Genomic DNA, 15,738 nt, shown 5'->3' with positions numbered 1-15,738 from the left:
TTTGCAAGATAGACTGCCTGGCTCATAAGGTACCCAAAAGCTTGGTTTCTTTTCCTTTCTCTCCAGGAGAAGGGAAATAGCAAGGTTCATCTTGCAAATTGTTCCCACTTCCCTCTCTATTCCCGCTTCTCCTGTTTTCCCAAGTTTAAGTAAGTTTTAAAATTATGCCTTTGTGATATTAAAAACTCCTCTGTATTGGCATATATTATCAAAGTCTGCCTTCCTTCAAAGGACTTCATGAGCAACAACTTTTAAGAATACTACTTAGTCAGTTACGGCGGGAAAGGAGTACAATTGCGAAGACAGATAGACTCCTCCCAGGAGGAAAAGTACAGGATGCATTGTGCTGAGTATGTAGGGTCTAATCCTCTGAAGACTGCAGGTCTGCGGCTGAGCCAGAGATGGAGGAGGGTTTGGATCCTCTTTTGGGAGTTCACCACTGACCACTGCTCTTCACTCTGCTACTCCTCTACCTGACTCAGTAAATGAGGTTGGGCTGCAGCAGTCCAGGCTTCCCTTCAGCCTTTCAAACAGGGAAAGAGCACACATCGCAGAGGAGAAAAGGGAACCATTCCGAATTAACCAAGTATTCAACAGAATCCTAGGGCCTATTTTGTCATTTTGTAACAAGGTCTAATTACTAAATAGCAGAGAGAAGTATTGTTGCCTTGGTTGGATAAGGAGAGCCTTGGGGATTCTGGGATATCTGAATTTTTAACTTATTGCCTCAGTATTTTCCCTCTCTCTGTCTCTAATGTCAGAAATTTTTGGTTTGCTATAGTAAAAATCATTGACTGTCATTGTAAAGAACATGAACCTTGGGATCAGACAACCTGGGATTCAAATCATCTTTACCATATTTTAGCTCTGTAACTCTCATCAAATTCTTTAGCCTCTCTAAGGCTCAGTTTCCTCAGATGTAATTTGGAATCATAATATACACATCATAGACTTTTCAGAAATAAAATACATCTTATCTATATTAAAGAAGTCTGGTGTTTACTAAGTGCATGACATTTTAGCTGCATTGACCATCATTAATAGGCATAACTCCCTGTGTAGCATAATAGCAATTATTCATGACCAATAAATATGTCAAATGATCTTTTTGGGTGTAATACCTGACAGAGTGTAATTCCTGAGTAAAAGGCACACAACTAGTAAGTGGTAGAAGTAGCATTTGACTCCAGGTATTTCTAATTACATAAAATCCAGACTTTTATATCAGATGTTTCCACATTTGTTTTATGGTTCAGCACCACTTTTTTAATCTGTGTACAGAAAAATGAGCAAAATAAGAATAAGATAGTAAATTTTCATAAAGGCAAAAGTGTTCAGTTTTAAAATTTCTCATGATAAGGCTGTCTTTCCTACTTTTTAATCTAAAAATATCTCTTTTATGAGATTATGTGAGGATCAATTTTTTTTTAATGTTACTTAGTGAAATGACAAAATTTGCAGGTCTCCCACCAAGTAAAATGAACCCAGAGGTCTGATAACCACTGTTCCCTCCTATAATTAATTTGTGCACTGATGATATAAAGTATCAAGAAGAATTTTAATCTGTTCAAAAATATGAGAAGAATATGACGCAGTTTATAAAGATTTTCATAAAAAATATTTAATTAAATGTTGGCCATTTTCTGAAGGATTATTGTTTATCTAGAAATTAGATTTATGTGGATTGCTTGATAATTTCTAACAATCTGGATAATTATTTCTAATAATTAAGATGTTATTTTACTCAAAATCATAACAGCTATAGGTGAAGCTTACCCAATTGCATTCCGTACATAGGAATGCATAGTTTTTACATTTCATTATTATTTCCTTTAGATATCGTGGTGTACATCATGCATTTGCAAAAATCTTAGCTGAAGGAGGAATACGTGGGCTTTGGGCAGGCTGGGTACCCAATATACAAAGAGCAGCGCTGGTGAATATGGGAGGTAATGGAAACTTTATTGATTTCCGAGAAGCTTAATTATCTTAATCATTATAAGTACTCACATTAGGGAAAATGAAAAACTCTCATTATTTTTAATAACATATATTGGCAGCAGTCTTTTATGTTGTCACATCATAATTGAGTAATTTCCCTAGAGCATTTTCACTCTTTCTACAGTGATGTGTGAAGAAGGATTTCCACAAATAATTCAGTTGTGACAGTAATGAGACCAAACTATTTCTAAGGTGTCCTCTCAACCCCACACCTTCTTTTAAGATTCAAAAGATATTCATTGTTGAATAAATAAACATTTAAGCCTTCTATTTCTTTCCGTTCCCAGATTTAACCACTTACGATACAGTAAAACACTACTTGGTATTGAATACACCACTCGAGGACAATATCATGACTCACAGTTTATCTAGGTAAGTGATTGTTTTAGTTTTAGGCTCTTTTTTTTTTTTTTTTTTCTATATCACATTTCTTTTCATATTTGGCACACATTCTAACTTTTTATCTCTTTTGATTGGGAATCTAGTGATTACACACTTAGAGAAAGGTGATACATTTATAGAGAGCAATTTTCCTAAAGTTTGTTGAAGTTAAAATAGGAAGATAAAAACAAAGTTGTAGAATGTTGCAGATTAAACGTCCCCAAATATTTGTACCGTGGTGAGACCCTCCCAGGGTCACATTCTGATGGTGGATTCTCCAACTCAGTTCAGTAGATATTTGAAGGTCTTTTATGTTAAAGACACTGTGCAGGGCCTTGTAACTGGTGCAAAGGTTTACCAAGTCAGAAATCAAGACAGTTGTAAAAACAGTGGACAGTAAATGCTGAAAGAAAGTGACTAGTTAATGTAGAGTTCAGAGGAAGGAGAAAACTAACCACTTAGAAGGGCCTACAAAGGAGATAGAATTAGATATATATTTTGAAGGGCTGTTTGTGGCTCTTTACAGAGAAAGGAAGATGAGCATTTCAGGCAAGAACAGTATGTGCTTTAATCTCTTTACAACACAATTTCAAATATCCACTAGAGTGAGTTATTTTATAGATGTCTAGTATCTTTAACATTATAGTGGTTTTATTTAGCTTCTGATCTTGTTTCCAGATTCTAGAACCCATTATGCTATTTAGACAACCCCAAAGTATATTAATAGTGTCAAACCAGTGATATTTGGAGATACACAGATATAGATGTAATTATGCCGAATTCAGGTTCGCCTTAACTTAATATTCCTAGAGTGGTTTTCTGTCATCCTTCCTTTTTAAAAATAAGTATTATCTTACTGTTGCTAGGGCAATGCATTTGTTTGTCTTTGCTCCTGTTCTTTCCCATTCCAAATTCCCACTGAGGTGTGATCACAGTCTACACCGTACTTTTTCTATCCAATAGTCCAGCCTCCTCTGAGGATTTTAGCCCGTCTTCCATTTTTACCTCCATCCCTATAAACATATTTATTATATCTTTAGAGAAAACTGAGGATTTTAGCCCTTCTTCCATTTTTACCTCCATCCCTATAAACATATTTATTATATCTTTAGTCACTTTTACCTTCTTTCCGCCACTGTCTTCATGTGTGCTATTTGTCCTGCCTGTGAGACTTTCTTCCCAGTCACCACCTGTCAAGTCATCTTGTGAAACTTTTCTATCTTTTAAGATGCTTGTCTGTTCCATTGCTCTACTCTAGGAGCAGGTTATATTCAAGTCTGCTTGAAATTCCCACAGTGATATCTGTTTCTTTGTCATTGTCTTTCTACCCAAATGGTCTTTGAAATCCCACACTTTGAACCTACAATTCATGAATTTCTCAGCAGGTGTAAGTCTACTTAATGTACACTACTCCACTTAACAGATATGTCTTTTTTAGAAAGACCTAAGATTTCCATCAGTATATATTCCAGCCCTAATCTGAAATAACTTACCCTTATTCTTCTCTAATTCAGTTTTCGAGAAAATGAAATTAGTATTTGGTTCATTTTTGAGCTCCACCCACTGGATTAGGTTTTTAAATAGATTGATATAAGTATATGTGGTATTATGAGGCAGCTCAGAAGTTGCTAACTATGAACTCTAAGTAGGTACAGAGTGCTATGTGATCTTAAAGTTCTGGATGTTGTGTCATAGAATACAGTGAATGCTCATGGAGGCTTGAAGGGGATTGCAGCTATACAGAGAGCTTTATACAAGCTGTCAACATCTGAAGAAAAGAGAGTTTGATATGAAGAAGAAGAATAGGAATGGTGTAAGCACTGAACTATGCGATTAAACGTAGTGAAAATGGTATATTGTATGCTGTGTATGTTTTAGCACAATTTTAAAAAATGGTATGACTAAAATGAAGTCCTGGGGTAAGGCAGGAACAGTAGAAAACTATGGCTAGGATTTTAGTGAGATTGGAAGGCAAGTGGCAAGCTATGTTAATAAAGGAAGCAGAGAAAAGTTGAGGAGTTGAATTAATGGTCGGAAAATTATATAGAACAAGAAGACTAGGATAATCCCCTTTTTTAAATCTTGAGACTGTTGAGAGGTAAAACTGTAAAAGGTCAGCCCACACTGTGTGAAGATTGTACATAAGCATGATTATTTAGTTGATCCTGAAGAGTATTGCTGATTCTGATACAGTGCTGATGGAATATTTTAAACTAGTCTTGTAGATAGCCATTTGGTCTCCTGGAAAGAACAAAAGATTTGCCAGTCACTCTCTGTCCATTACCTCTTTAGCTGTGTCCTGGGCCTCATTTTGGTGTATTACTAGCAAGGAGTGATAAAGGTCAATAGCAACAATGGCAACACCCATTACAAGTAGCTTGGCAAAATCTATGTCCCTGTTACTGTTGTGTCTTCTCCCTTTGACTCTAGATGCCATCTTATTTGAGACCTTTTAAATACATTATTTGCTCTCTTTTTTCAATATTTATTTAAATTAATATTATTTAAATAAGATTTAAATAAATAATCTCTAATAATCTCTAATATTTATTTTTTAAAAACGTCTAGCCAGATCATACTATGGCCTCAAAACAATTTGATAAGAAGAGGATGAGGCCATTGGCAGCTGTGTCCTAAAGTCTCTATGTGACAGGTAGGGCCCACAGTTGCTGAAGGGGGTCCTTGACGTGGTTAATATGCAGGTAAAAAAAAAAAAAATCCTCTAATAATCAATTACAAGGGCTACCCACATTTTAAAAAGAGTTTATTAATATTACACTCTGATAGAAATAGTTTCCACTCTTGCCACTTAGGTATAGCTGAGCTGGCAACCAGCATCTCTGAAGCAGATGAACAAGTCAGAATGTACTGTTTCCTTCCAGTCTATCAAGCAAAGAGGGAGAAGCTGTGTATCTGTTTTTTACCCTGCATCTTTTCTGTTCCTTACCTCTTGATTAGTTTTGTGTGTTTTTTTTAGTAGATAGCTTTAGAACTTAGGTGAATTTTGTGTTAGTTGAGATGTTTTTACGTGAAAATATGAAGGTATGTTATAATTAATGATATTGAACTTTGAGTTTCAAAGAAGCTGAACAAATAGGAAATAATGTAAAAAGAGCATTAGTTTGTATTATTAGAATATATGTGGCAAAACAATACATTCTTTCTGTATAGGTAATGCCTGTCATGTGATCAGAGACCCAAGGAAAGTTATATGCATAGTTGGGTCATTTGCTGGAACATGTAAATAGGTTATATGGGTTCCTTCTCTTGAATTCAAGTAGTTCCAGAGTGATTTTTCCTTTGAATTTTAAATCTTGACCTGAAAGAGGTAGAAAGAGTCTAGGTACTTTCTGATATGACAATTTAGAGTAAGAGAGTATGAAGATTCCTAATGCAGCTTCAACTTTCCTACCACAGAGCCTTCGGAGATTTCAAAAGCCTTGGCACAGAATTCAGTGGTCCTTATCTTTGTGAGGTATTTGATGTGCCAGAAGAACATGAAAGCTTTATGCAGTTTTTCTTTCTAGCTTTCCATTAGCCAAACATAAGCTCTTCTTCAGACTCCCATGACCCCAGCTTCTGGCACTTAGACCTTCTTCTGTTTTCCATGATTCAGGTTAACTACCCCTCTTCTCATCACATGCCTTTCTCCTGAAAAAGTTTAAAGTAATTAATGAGTTTCCTGTTTATGGAATTTTGATCACATTCCCATATTGCTTCTCTCATGCCTACATAATGAACTGCTAGTGGTTTTTAAACCTTTCAGTTATTCTTTTAGACACTCTTGATTTACTCTGCAGTAAGTTGACAACATCCATTTTGTCTCTTTTGTGTAATGGACAAGAAGCCTTTTTCAAGAAAGTGATTAGCCTTGTTGAGTAAAGAAAGGGGGATGAGCAAACACTCATCAGACTCTGTGCCTGAGCATGGATTGAAAGAAGAAAAGGAATTTTCCATTATCTGGGGCATAGGACATTCCAAATGGAAATTAAAAGCACAGCGGTGTTAGCATGGTGTATAGAGAACTACACTTAGTTATATTGTTAGAGCATAATGGGCAAAGAGAGAATATCTAAAATAAAATCAAACTCCTTAAATAGCCTTCATGGGCTGATCTCTACTTCTTTAGTGTTTCATCTGGTTAGACTCTCACTCCTTCAGGATACTGCAGCCATGCTGGTTGTTTTCCATGTCTTAAACACACCAAGAGCATTCTGAGCTTGCTCTTCTGCTTGTAATACTCTTTCTCCAGTTCTTCACATAGATGCTTCCTTCTTGCCAGGTATCAGTTCTGCTGTCACCCCAAAAGACTTTCAATTACTGCCTGTCACCCAGTTACTCCCTATCACATTACCCCATTTTATTTTTTTCATACCACTTATCAGCATCTGAAATTATTCATTTCTCCTCTGCTTCTGCCCAAATAGAGTGTAAATGCCTTGAGGACAGGATCTTATCTATCTTGCTCTCCTTGTAGAAGAGTACCTACCACCAGTAGGTGTTCAATGTATATTTATTGACTGATATTCTTTTGTTTTTCTTTTGATCTACCTCTTCAGTGAATTAATTTAGCATTGATTTTAAGCTAAAAGAGCATTATTATAAAGAATATTATTGTAATATATTGTGTTCTATTTTTTCTAAATATTAAATTCCCTTTTCTTAAAATCGAGCAACTGCTACATATTCTCTTTCAATTCACTTATTTGTATCTACAGTTTATGTTCTGGACTGGTAGCTTCTATTCTGGGAACACCAGCTGATGTCATCAAAAGCCGAATAATGAATCAACCACGAGATAAGCAAGGAAGGTAGATAGAAAGTCTTCAGTATCCATGTGTCTGAATGTCTATAATAACATTATTCTTTAAAGATGTTTCCCCTATTTATTCTTAATAGAAATGTATTTATGTGTTTATGTGTTCAACCAGGAAATTATTTTTATGCAATTACCTGCTCTTTGATGAAAATGCACTGTGCCTTTGGGGAAATAAGCTAATTTAATAATAATTATTTAGTCACAAGATATTTATTGTGACTTTATTGTTTTCAAAGAGTTTTGAAAACAGACTCTCCTGAGAATTTACAAAGCATTTTCTTCAGAAGCTCATGACTTGCATAACATGGAAAATTTGATTTGATATAAAACAGCGTGTTCTCCCTGGAAGCAATCAGGTAGAGTGAATTCTAAGTGTAAGACCAAGGGTGGGATGAATCAGAAGAGTCAACCTTGAAAATATCTTTAAACTCAGAAGAGGTAATATATAATGTCATTTTGTTCGTCAATTCCTTATAACGTTGATGAGATAAAATAAAAACTTAACTCTTGTTTATATCAATTAGCCTATGGTAAAATTGGTTTCATTATATATATCATTTTGCGTGAAGTTGCAGAACCTATCGATGACATTAAGTGAGGATTTACTGTATATAGAACCACAAATATTATTTGCCCTAAACTAGCAGAAAATATTTAATTTATAGTAAGCTTCCTTCAGCTATTTTTTTTTAATTAATATTTTATTTATACATCTGTTTACACACAAGAAATTTAACAAAATTGTCTTCTTTCCTTTTTAGGGGACTTTTGTATAAATCATCAACTGACTGCTTGATTCAAGCTGTTCAAGGAGAAGGATTCATGAGTCTGTACAAAGGCTTTTTACCATCTTGGCTGCGAATGGTAAAGTTAGGTCTTTCCTTCTTTTGTTTTTGTTTGTACTGAAGTTACTTTTAATATGTAAATACTTTCCCTTTTTTCTTCTGGTTTTTGGCATGGCCCGGTTCCCAAACCTCAGTTCTGTCTTTCTTTTTTATATTTCTTTTTTGTTTCCTTTTTACCTCTACTCAGAGTTCTATTACCTTCTTTGGTAGATTAAGGTATAGTAATTCACTTACATCCAGAAGTGAATAAGTTGATATTCTGTTATTATAAAGTCAATAGATAGATTTTCTGCAATGTAAAGCTTTTAGTAGTCTATTTAGCCAAAATATCATAATTCCGGACAGGAATACAGGTTATATACTAGAGACCATTCCTATGAAAATGTTACTGTTTCAAACAAAATTTGTTACCTTGATGGCAAATGTCACATTACACATTAATACTTATTACCACAAAGCTCTGCTTAGTAAGACAGCATTATGTCATTTTTATTTAGTTTGGATGTTTTTACTGAAGTGAACTAAGATGTAGAATTAAACTTATTTAAGCAAAATAACAAAATAAAAACAAAGTACTCAAGTATTTTGTAAGTTAAAAAATATTTTTAAAAAATGAATGAGTTGTAGGTTTAGAAATTCAAACAATCAATACTTTTTACAATATAATAGAATATTAGTTGAGCACCTACACCATGCAAAGTGTCGTACTCAGTGCCTGCCTTGGTGCTAAAGCTTCTAGTCTAGGTGAGGACACACATTGAATAAGAAACTCGAAGTGATGACTGGGAGGGGGAATATGCATGGTAATATGGAAATATATAGCAAGCGAGTACAGCCCAGGCTGAGATATTAAGAAAATCTTGAAGAACAGACTTTTGAATTAAGATTTGAAGAATGAGTAGGACTTAGCCTCATAAAAAGAGTAGAAAAGAACATTCTTGGTAGAAGGAATAGTTGGAATGGACAGAGAACATAATGAATTCGAGGAAATGAAGGAAGCCCAGCAGGCAGGCCAAACAGAAACACAGAAGAGAACAGCACAGGGTGAGGTCAGAAAGAGACAGGGACCAGATCAGGAAGGGCCATATGACCCATAAAAGTGAGGGCCCTGATATGTTTAGGGAACTACAGAAAATTTATTGTGGCTAGAGAATAAATAGGGCTTCAGAGGAGGGTGCTGGAGAGAATTCTAGAGAAGTATTTAAGAACTCATTTGAGAAGGACCTGGTGAGCCAAGTTTCATAGTTCACGTGTAACCCTATGGTTAGCAAACAGCTGCTTAAACATGGGAACGATGTGCTAAGATTTGTTTGGCGACAAGATTACTTTGGCAGCAATATAGAAGATACATCAAAAGCTAAGATACAAGAAAGGAAGTTTTGACAGTGGTCTAGCCAGGAGATGATTGTAGATATGGAGAGAAGATAGATTCTAGGGACATTGATGGTTAACTCCACAGGACTTAGTAACTGATATAGAATGTGAGAGAGAAAAAGAAGGAAATGTGACTGTTAGGTTTCTAGTATGGGAGACTATATGGATGGGTGAAACTATTGATGAAAAACAAAATCAGGGTCAGGAGGAGTGATGGGCAAGGAGAATATCCAAAGACAAAGGAATACTGAGACCACTTAAACTGACCCATTTTCTTTTACATGAGACTCAGGAAGTATAGATTACAAAAAATAAGAGTACTTAATGTGTAACAACCATAGGACTAAGCTCTTTACACATGTAAATTATTTTTTTAAAATCTTACAAAAACCTCATAAGACAGGTAGTGTTATTCTTATTTTTCAGATGAGAAAACCATGGCTTAACGTATAAGAAACTTACTCAAGTTCATATATCTAGTATATGGCAGAGCTAAGAATTGACTACAGATCTGTTCATCTTTAAATTCATATTCCTAAATAATGCAGTATACTGAGTTTCTCAAGACACTACAACTAGTTATAGAAGTTTTAAAAGAAAAGAGTGCATAGTGATGATGAGATGTTACCAGAGAAAGGCTGGGTAAACAACCAGAGATCATTGCCTTGTTGATTTGCCATAGTGCATGACCCTGATCTTAGAAATCTGACTCATGAGCATTTCCAAGTATATTGGCCTTACAAATACAGATTCATTTCAGCTGAACTCATTGAAATTGATAAGCAGACCACTGTATCACCTCATTCACATTGAGAAACACACTTGACAAGTGATCCAGATGCTGAAGTCCTCTGGACAGAATTCTTCTAAATCTGTGCTGTATGGGGAGCCAAGTTTTAATCAGAAGGTTGCTTGCTGAACACAGGGAAATAACAGGAAGAGCTTATTTGAAAAATTAATACTTAAGAATATTAAACCAAGAGCCCTTATGTGTCTAGCTCCACATTAACAGGCATATGCTTGGCTCACTTCATTTGTGGTTACAAGAATATGGTATCATCACAGCTTCACATTCTTTATTTTGTCCATGTCTTCAGACATTTAACTCACCAAGATGTGATCTCCACTAGTAAATTCTTAGTCTACCAACATAACATGCTTAATATTTCCAAACATATATGATACACATATTGTTTTACAAACTCTCTAACCAAATATGTTTTACATTCTAATTGCTTAAGCCTATTTCTCTAGGACGATAGAGTTTCTCTCTGGTCAGTATTACCCATCACCTATAAAGCAAACCAGACAGGAATTGGATCCAAGACACTGTTTCTCTGATAGTTGCTTCCAGTGTTTACTCTGTGATATCCCTCTGTGTGTTTAGCATTTAAATCTTCTGTTGACGAATAACTCTTATCTCTTTATATATAATTCCCTTTGGTACAGTTATACCTTCATTCAAGTTAAGTGTTTTTGAGCTGGAAATTCTTCTCTCTCTTTCATGTGAATTTTTATATCCATTTTGTGATATAGCAGGTGTTGGTTTTCTGACCTAACTCCCAGAGGATAACCTTTCATCTTCACTTTGAAGTTCTTAAGTGCCTCCTTCTCATGGTCTATACACAAACGACATGTAAAGGAGTCCAGCCTAGGATTCAGGCATGCTGAGTCCGAGCCTTTTAGCCAGTAATGTTCAGTAAAAAGAACCCTGGGATGGAAGCCAGAATCCCATGGTCTAGATCCACAACATATAAAAGGCATTTGATTGTTAAGCCTCAGTGTCCTTATTCATCAAAAAAGGGATATTGATACCTTTCTTTTCTACTGTAAATTGTTCAGAGAAATCTGTGAGAAATATAAGACATGAAAAATACCAAAATGTTTGTTTTCAGCCTAGGTGTATTCAAAATGACTTCTTCATTCAAAGATACGTATGCATATATGTAGAATATTAATAATTTATTTGAAATATGCACTAACTTCTTTGGTTAATCTTTCAGACCCCTTGGTCACTGGTGTTCTGGCTTACTTATGAAAAAATCAGAGAGATGAGTGGAGTCAGTCCATTTTAAGCCCTTAAAGATGCAGCCCTTAAAGATACAGTGTTCAGTATCATTGAAATATGGGCATCTACAGCACCACCCCCCTATTATTTCTACCTCTTTAGGAAGACACCTTATTCTACAGAGACTGTGATTTATAGGGGGCAGCACTTTATTTTTCTCTGGAAACCCAAGTTCTCTTTGACTCCTCTCTTTGTTCAAAAGCAATCTGGTTGGATCACACATGGCCACCCGATTAGACTCAGCAGAGCATTTTCTAAAGAAGAATGGAATCCTGACCACTTACCTTGAGAGATCTGACCTTTGAAATGTTATTCTATGATGAAGAGCCTGCTTAGAGGAGAAGTGCCCGAAGGGAGACAGCATCTCAGACCTGAAGTAGACAATAGGAATGGGAAAGACTACATACATACATGCATACATACATACATACATACATACAAAATAGTGACTAAGAAATATACTTAATCTATTATGTCAGTATTTTCATTTGAAATTTGATATTTCACTTTTCTGTTAAGTGCACATATTGTAAATTAAAGATAGGTGAATGAAAATTTATGAATAAACATTTTGAATTTTCCTAGTGTTGAAGGAAGTTGATGTATCTTTCCTTCCCAGGTGGATGAAAAAAAATCAAATTGAGATGATGTTTGGATTTCAAGGAAAGAAGCTGCTTTCTGTCAGTGCTGTTAGTTAGATTTGTGTTAATTGGTTAGCATTCCACTGCACATGCTAAGGACTTCCTGACAGCCACAGACTTTGAATCTTGGTGAAAACAAACAGTATTTACTTTATTATATATCCTGTTACAACTTGGATTTATTGCTAGCTCTCAAGAATCATCAATATATTAAGAGTGCACCTTGCCGGATTAAAGCTCAGGTGGATAGGTCTTTTTTATAAAGCAACTTCTGTTATAAGCCTTTTAGTGGCATTTTAAAAGCAAAGCTGAGATGAAGTCATCCTTTCTTTCTTGTCTCCCCCTTTCCTAACACTGAGAGAGAAAGAGAGAACTCAGAAATCATACTAAAGCTGTCTCTAGCCTGAAACTTATTCAGTTTGGCAAAGCTTCCTGCCTAAAAAATAATAAGTATAAACTGCCTGTCGTATACAGTTATACCTCCAATCCCCAAATCACATCAATTTTCTAATTCTAATTTCTTCAGATTTACCTATATACCACCTGCTCCCCAACCTCAGACAGTAGGCATTTCTGGATGGATGGCTACGTTTATGAGTAGAGGCTGTAACTGTCAAAATAGGCAAACTCAGAAAGCTTATCTAGGAAGGACCATGGAGCTGACCCAACAATTTGTTATCACAGACATGGATGATGTTAATCAGAAAAAAGTTTACAAGTGCTTTGTGGTTGTACTAATGCATAATCACTGCCATTTAAGAGGGGAAATATACTTTAAAATATATTTTAATGTGATATACTAATCTGCAGTGGCTTATTGTTTTTCCATAGAGTTGTATAATGTAGAATTTAATCTCTTAAAATCATTAGGTGGACTGCTTTTCCATTGCATTTGTCAATCTGTATGAATTGAGTTGTTAACTGTATTTAAAATAATGTTATGTACTTAAATTCCCAAGTGTTCTGCACTGGAACCACTCGAAGAACTTCTGATTTTTTTATGTTTTATAATATTTAAAATTAAGTAAAAACTGGATCAAAAGAACTATATGCCAACTGGACTGTAAAAAAAATTCCTTAGCCTTATTCTTTGAGGGACTTGGGGTGGGAAAACATTGCTTAAGTACTGAGACTCTTTCTTGGTATCTGGATTCATCAAGAATAACTGGATTTTTTAACCTGAAATGATTATCTGGTTTAACTCTTTCATTTTACATGTTAGGAAACTAAGGTCCAGAGAAGTAGAGTTGTTCATATTCATAAGTTACTTAGTAGCAGAACCAGGATAAAAATACACATCTCCTAATTATAACTGACAGCTATTGTACAGATTTTTCTTTATGACATTTTCCTGCTTTTACATGTTAAATGAATTGAATTGCCTTTAGCATAAATTTTAGAATGGAGTTACCATACTTTACCTTGACCATTAGACCCTCCATAATCTGATCAAATCCTGTATATTCAACATATATATCCCATCATATTCATACTTTTTCAGTGAAATCATATTTATTAATGTATCTTGGGACTTAATTTTAGTTTTACCAATGTGAAATTATCTTGTTCCTCTTCAAAATAATCAACATTTAATAAAAAGGAATAAAAATTTCAGGAATTTTGTGTCCATACTGAAAGACTTAACCATTTCAATCTCACTTTCTCATACTACTACTATTATATAAGGTATTTATCTTCAGCTCAGTGTTGGTAACACTTAATATCTAAGTTTCTTTTGCTTAAGCTCCACATTTTTTCTCTTCTCAAATGGTTTTTTTCTCATCGAAAAATATATACTTATTTTTTAATTATACAGTTATTTGTTCTTTGTATGTATAAGTGAATTAGCATATTATCTAAATAAAGAGATTACATTTCCTAAATTTGCTTTTAGCAAGGAATAATGTGTCTTTATCAAGAGCTCCAAATCCTATTTGATTATAAGTGACTAGTGGTAAGACTATGTCTTGTTTTTATAAAAATTTCTACTCTCATTAGTAGCATTTCTTTGCTGTTAGGTACTCAACAGAAGTTGATTACAGATATATATAACATAAATCAATTAAGTCTGTCTTCATTATTTTAAGAATATGACAGTTATAAGACTAGTCTGAATTTTTTTCCACTTTGCTAAGAAAAAGACATAAATTCAGGGAGGTTTTAAATGTAAAAATAAAAATTTGCTGTTCTGTCATTTTTGAAGTTTTATGCACAATCATTTATTTACAGTTGAAATAGTTATGTATGTTCTTCTCTGTTGATGAAGATTCCCTCAGGACCTCCTTGGGAAAAAATGTTTAATACTTGTGGTTAAAAAAAGGGGGGGAGGGGTAAAAAAATACTCAGTTATCCCCAATTAAACCAGGACTCATTAAAATGATTACCAAGTGAATATATATTATTAGTAAATGCCAGATAATATGGAAAAAAGACAACATGGGTTCTAAAGATCTTTATCCTATTTTGGGTTCTACTTCTGACAAAGTAGTATAACTATGATCAAGTCTCTTCACATCTCATGATTTCTGTTTATAAGATGAACTGATTGAACTCTGGAATCTTAAATAGCATATACTTGGAGGGGGCCATTATATTGATGCCATGTGTGAAAAATAGGATTATAAAAGCTTATTGGGATTTTTTTCCCCTAGACTTAACTAATTTCTCGTATTTAAAGGTTGAGAAAGCTTTATTCAGGCCTTAAAGTATAATTTTATTACTCTAATCTTTATATTACTGGCCTTTCTCACCCAGAAATCCACAGAGTAGCAGTCATCTTCCTTCAGACAGCTCTGGGTATGTCACCCCATGTTCTTCAATCGGTCCTTCATACACACACAATAAAAATCCTTAATACTATACTCAAGTACCTCTCAATCTGACTCCAACCCATTTTTCTAACCTTTGCATTTTACTGCATAACTATTCTACCTCCTTTTAAATGCATTGCTCACATATTTCTCTGGAGATGCTCTTGGCTGCTTCTCATGCAGTGTTCATACTGTGCTCTCCACCTAACTTTCCTTCCATCACCACCACCCATTCCTCTTCACTTCCATTGGTTAAATCTCACTTTACTATCTAGAATGATCTCTGAAGACTTCAATATCTTCAACACTCCATTCTCCCATTACTTCTCCTACTCTGGATATATGTCTATGTATTGATGTATCCTGCTTCCTCTATACAGAATGAACTGCTTGCAAGCAAGGACCATCTGCTACATCTGTTTCTCTTTATACAATTCAAATAGGCGCCAATTAGAAGGTATTTGTTGAATTCAGAGATGTTTGGGGGGTGGAAAGAGAAAAACATTTATGTACGCATGATTTAATTCATGTTGTTTTCCTCCTATCTTCAGAATAATTATGTTGGGTCAGTAACACTTGACTTCATGAGATTCTTTATTAAGTGCTTCATGGCATTTTCAAAAGATTCTATGTATTTAAATGTAATTATCATATTTAAGAAGTATTCATCAGTTTAATAGCTATTCCATAAAAATCTAGAATTTGATAGTTTTAAGTAATACAAAATATTTGATTAGTTGATCAATAGTTAATAAATATGTGATAAGTTTATATTATTCTTCATTTTAGAGTGTATACA

The 15,738-nt window shown here is 34.6% G+C and overlaps 1 protein-coding gene across 1 annotated transcript in view; it reads left to right on the top strand.

The window, feature by feature from the left end:
* Nucleotides 1-14,012, top strand: part of SLC25A27 (solute carrier family 25 member 27) — a 19,521-nt gene extending 5,509 nt beyond the window's left edge. The window contains exons 4-9 of the mRNA XM_039854836.1: nt 215-329; nt 1,808-1,949; nt 2,289-2,373; nt 7,101-7,193; nt 7,963-8,065; nt 11,424-14,012. Coding sequence (XP_039710770.1) covers nt 215-329; nt 1,808-1,949; nt 2,289-2,373; nt 7,101-7,193; nt 7,963-8,065; nt 11,424-11,495 — 610 coding nt within the window. The 3' untranslated portion in view covers nt 11,496-14,012. The remainder of the gene's footprint in view (nt 1-214; nt 330-1,807; nt 1,950-2,288; nt 2,374-7,100; nt 7,194-7,962; nt 8,066-11,423) is intronic.
* Nucleotides 14,013-15,738: the final 1,726 nt, after the last annotated feature.

The sequence above is a fragment of the Pteropus medius genome, unplaced genomic scaffold, assembly GCF_902729225.1.
Source record: "Pteropus medius unplaced genomic scaffold, Ma_sr-lr_union100, whole genome shotgun sequence".
NCBI lineage: Eukaryota > Metazoa > Chordata > Mammalia > Chiroptera > Pteropodidae > Pteropus > Pteropus medius.
The sequence above is the reverse complement of the archived record's forward strand: the minus strand, read 5'-3'. Positions and strand labels throughout refer to the sequence as shown.